The 3,821-nt window shown below is 49.9% G+C and overlaps 1 protein-coding gene across 1 annotated transcript in view; it reads left to right on the forward strand.

The window, feature by feature from the left end:
• The window catches only part of gatb (glutamyl-tRNA(Gln) amidotransferase, subunit B), a 14,198-nt gene extending 10,740 nt beyond the window's left edge, over nt 1-3,458 (forward strand). Inside the window, exons 10-13 of the mRNA XM_083693152.1 lie at nt 27-160; nt 1,824-1,902; nt 2,243-2,377; nt 2,884-3,458. Of these exons, the coding sequence (XP_083549278.1) occupies nt 27-160; nt 1,824-1,902; nt 2,243-2,377; nt 2,884-3,009 (474 nt within the window). The 3' untranslated portion in view covers nt 3,010-3,458. The remainder of the gene's footprint in view (nt 1-26; nt 161-1,823; nt 1,903-2,242; nt 2,378-2,883) is intronic.
• Nucleotides 3,459-3,821: the final 363 nt, after the last annotated feature.

Raw genomic sequence — 3,821 nt, forward strand, 5'->3', positions numbered from 1 at the left:
GGCTGTTGTGTGTCGGTCTCCTGCAGAATGAGGACGGTCTGATGGACTACTTTGAGGCCGTTGTCGGGGAAACCAAGGCGGTGCCGAGGAAGGTGATTGGCTGGGTGATGAACGAGCTGCTGGCCTTCCTCAAACAGCAGGGCCTGAGTGTGAGCCAGAGGTGAGGCCACACACACACACACACACACACATACACGCACACATACACACTCTGCTCTTCTCTGCTCTTCCTCCTTTTCCTCACCCACACTTGTCTTCCTCCAATCCCATTTCCCTCCACCCCTTCACCCCTTCCCCTCTTCCTCCTCTCCTCCTCCTCCTCCTCCTCCTCTCCCAGACCTGCGTTGGCTTCAACGGCCCAGGAGATTTTGTTGACGTAACTGACTGCTATCTTGTCTAGACTGGGCTCTGAAAAACAGGATCTTCGCACACACAGACACACACAGACACAGACACAGACACAAACACACACACACACACAGACACACACAGACACAGACACACAGACAGTAGCATTCTCATTTCTCTTTTGTGCGGTCTTGTGTTTTTGTGTTCCACTATCTCCACTGCATTGTGATGCCAAATATCAGCCAGGCCGTCTGATTTGGTCCCTGTGTTACCATGACGGCTGAATGGAGTCTGGGAATGAAGAGGAATAATAGAGGGAGGGACGATCTGAGTCATAGAGAGAGAGAGAGAGAGACAGAGAGAGAGAGAGAGAGAGATTGGCTCTATCTGAGAGAGAGAGAGACATAGAGGTAGAGCCTATCTGAGAGAGACAGAGAGAGAGAGAGAGACATTGGCTCTACCTCTATCTGAGTCATAGAGAGAGAGAGACACATAGAGAGGGAGACAGAGAGAGAGACACAGAGAGAGAGAGAGACATAGGCTCTACCTCTATCTGAGTCATAGAGAGAGAGAGAGAGAGACACATAGAGAGGGAGACAGAGAGAGAGACACAGAGAGAGAGAGAGACATAGGCTCTACCTCTATCTGAGTCATAGAGAGAGAGAGAGAGAGACACAGAGAGGGAGACAGAGAGAGAGACACAGAGAGAGACATAGACATAGGCTCTACCTCTATCTGAGTCATAGAGAGAGAGAGAGAGAGACACATAGAGAGGGAGACAGAGAGAGAGACACAGAGAGAGACATAGACATAGGCTCTACCTCTATCTGAGTCATAGAGAGAGAGAGAGAGAGACACATAGAGAGGGAGACAGAGAGAGAGACACAGAGAGAGACATAGACATAGGCTCTACCTCTATCTGAGTCAGAGAGAGAGTGTGTGGGAGGTGACTCTAGGTGTCCCAGCATTGGTGCCGTCAGCTATACTTTATCCTCCAATCCAGATTGTTTTAAGCCCACAAACAAACATGAGTGTGTGTGTGTGTGTGTGTGTGTGTGTGTGTGTGTTTTGATCACCGCCTACAGTAAACTTGAGAGGTACAGTGCACAATTGATTTCATTTAATAGCATCGCAAGCTAGCATAACGTGTGTGTGTGTGTGTGTGTGTGTGTGTGTGTGTGTGTGTGTGTGTGTGTGTCTCAGTGGCTTGAGACGGAGCTGATTATCACGGGGCCCGCTGGTTGCAGTGGGTTGTCACTGGGTTGAGTGACTGGGCCAAATAGCCTCTCATTATGAGGAGAGTGACTCTTGGTGAGGCTTTTCTGGCCCTTAACAACCATCTCCTTCTCCCTCTCTCCCTCTCTCCCTCTCCCTCTCTCCCTCTCTCTCTCCCTCCCTCTCTCCCTCTCCCTCTCTCTCTCCCTCTCTCTCTCTCTCTCTCTCTCCTTCTCTCTCCCTCTCTTTCCCTCTCTCAGTCCGGTCTCTCCTCCAGCCCTGGCTGAGCTACTGGACCTCCAAGAGACAGGACGCATCTCCTCCTCTGTGGCTAAGCAGGTCAGTGATCAGGCCTGGTCCTTGAGACATATTCCACCTTCCACTGTTTGTTCCCATGTGTTTACCTGAGTTGATTAGGATCCCCGTTAGCTGATTGCTCCTGCAGCAGCCACACTTCCTGGTCTCCTACATCAAACACATGGACACAGTACAGACCGGTTGTAGACAAGAGTAGCACAGGTTATGACCACAAAGACTGAAAATAAAATCGAATCGTCAAACATTGTCAGAAACCAAGAAACAATAAAAACCAGAGAATGACTAACTTCATTCATCACCACTAGTCTAGCTCCATATAATCATTGAAAGGTTCCCTCCCTCCCTCCCTCCTGTGTTGCAGGTGTTCCAGGAGCTGTGCAGGTCTCCAGGTAAGAGTGCCCAGCAGGTGGTCCAGGAGCAGGACCTGGGCATGGTGACGGACAGCACTGAGATCCACAGGATCTGCCAGAGGGTGGTGGACTCCCACCCAGACCAGGTGAGACCTCCCTGGGAAAGGCTTGGAACGATGAGCCCCTATGCCCTCATACAGTCTGTACATTATGATGCAGTTGACACTGCCTATCACACTGATGGAACTAACCACAGCCTATCACACTGATGGAACTAACCACTGCCTATCACACCTGATGGAACTAACCACTGCCTATCACACTGATGGAACTAACCACTGCCTATCACACTGATGGAACTAACCACTGCCTATCACACTGATGGAACTAACTATCAGTGGGGGGGGGGGGGGTCAGTGTGTGTGTGTGTGTGTGTGTGTGTGTGTGTGTGTGTGTGTGTGTGTGTGAGATCAAAGAGGTTCTTGTGTATACTCCATATCAAGTCAAGTCACATCCCCTTCCGTTGTCATTCTGATCTTGTTTAGCTTGTATGGATGAGAAACTTTCCTTTCAGCAGTTCTGGGTAGAATCTCTTATCTGCTGACATATCAGTGTTTGTCACTGATGCCGTCTCGCTGTTCCTCCTCTACAGGTGCAAGCCATCCGGAGTGGCAACAAGAAGGTTCTGAACAAGCTGATTGGCCTGGTCCAGAAGGAGACAAAAGGCCGCGCTGACCCGGTCCTGGTCCGGGCCGTCCTGGAGGAGAAGACCTCCTGAGGACGGGAGACTGGACCAGAGTTCTGGCTGGTTCTGGAGAGAGAACCACGTCTGTGTCCATGGCTGTGGTGAACGGACTTCACTGTATGTAACTCTTTACAGCAGCGGAGGGAGGAATCGCAGGACGGGCTCTTTGTAGTGAATAATGAACGGAGGGGTATCAAACACGTGTGCATTGCGTTACAATGAGCCCGTCCTCCGATTTCACCCTCCACCAGCCTCCACTGCTGTACAGGTATGTGTACTCTGTATGTGTACTCTGTTCTACAGAGCTAACATGCCCTTCGTCTGACTTGACTATCTGGGATGCTGTTGCTTGAAACAGTTAAGCTAAAAACAACATCTATTTCTCAGTTTGTCTCATTTGCAATTCTCAACCTTTCTGAGAGTTGGTGCAGCTGTATTGTAAATGTATTTATTTACCTATAAAACTAATAAACATATTCTGATGATAAGTGAGACTTTGTCCTCTTGAATCTGCCCAAACACACGGTGAGCCTGTCAGTGAAGGAGCTCCACACGGCAGGACAGGGGCCAATCAAATAAAGACATCTTGCTGAGCCATCCCGGAATCCCACAGCAGTTTGGAACCCGGTCAACCAATGACAGCACTAATGGAAGGATGGCCCATTATGAGGCGGTTAGGGAGGACCTGAGAAGTCACTGGGGTCGTTATCGCTGTCCTCTAGATAGCACTCGTATCCATCAGGGAAGTAACGGAGCGTACCAACACATTACATCCAGCGTCTTCTCCGATACTCCCTCTTTAAGATGGATGGGAATTACTTGGCTGCATTAGACTGCGGTGGCCC

This window comes from Argentina silus (assembly GCF_951799395.1).
Source record: "Argentina silus genome assembly, chromosome: 21".
Classification (NCBI taxonomy): Eukaryota; Metazoa; Chordata; class Actinopteri; order Argentiniformes; family Argentinidae; genus Argentina; species Argentina silus.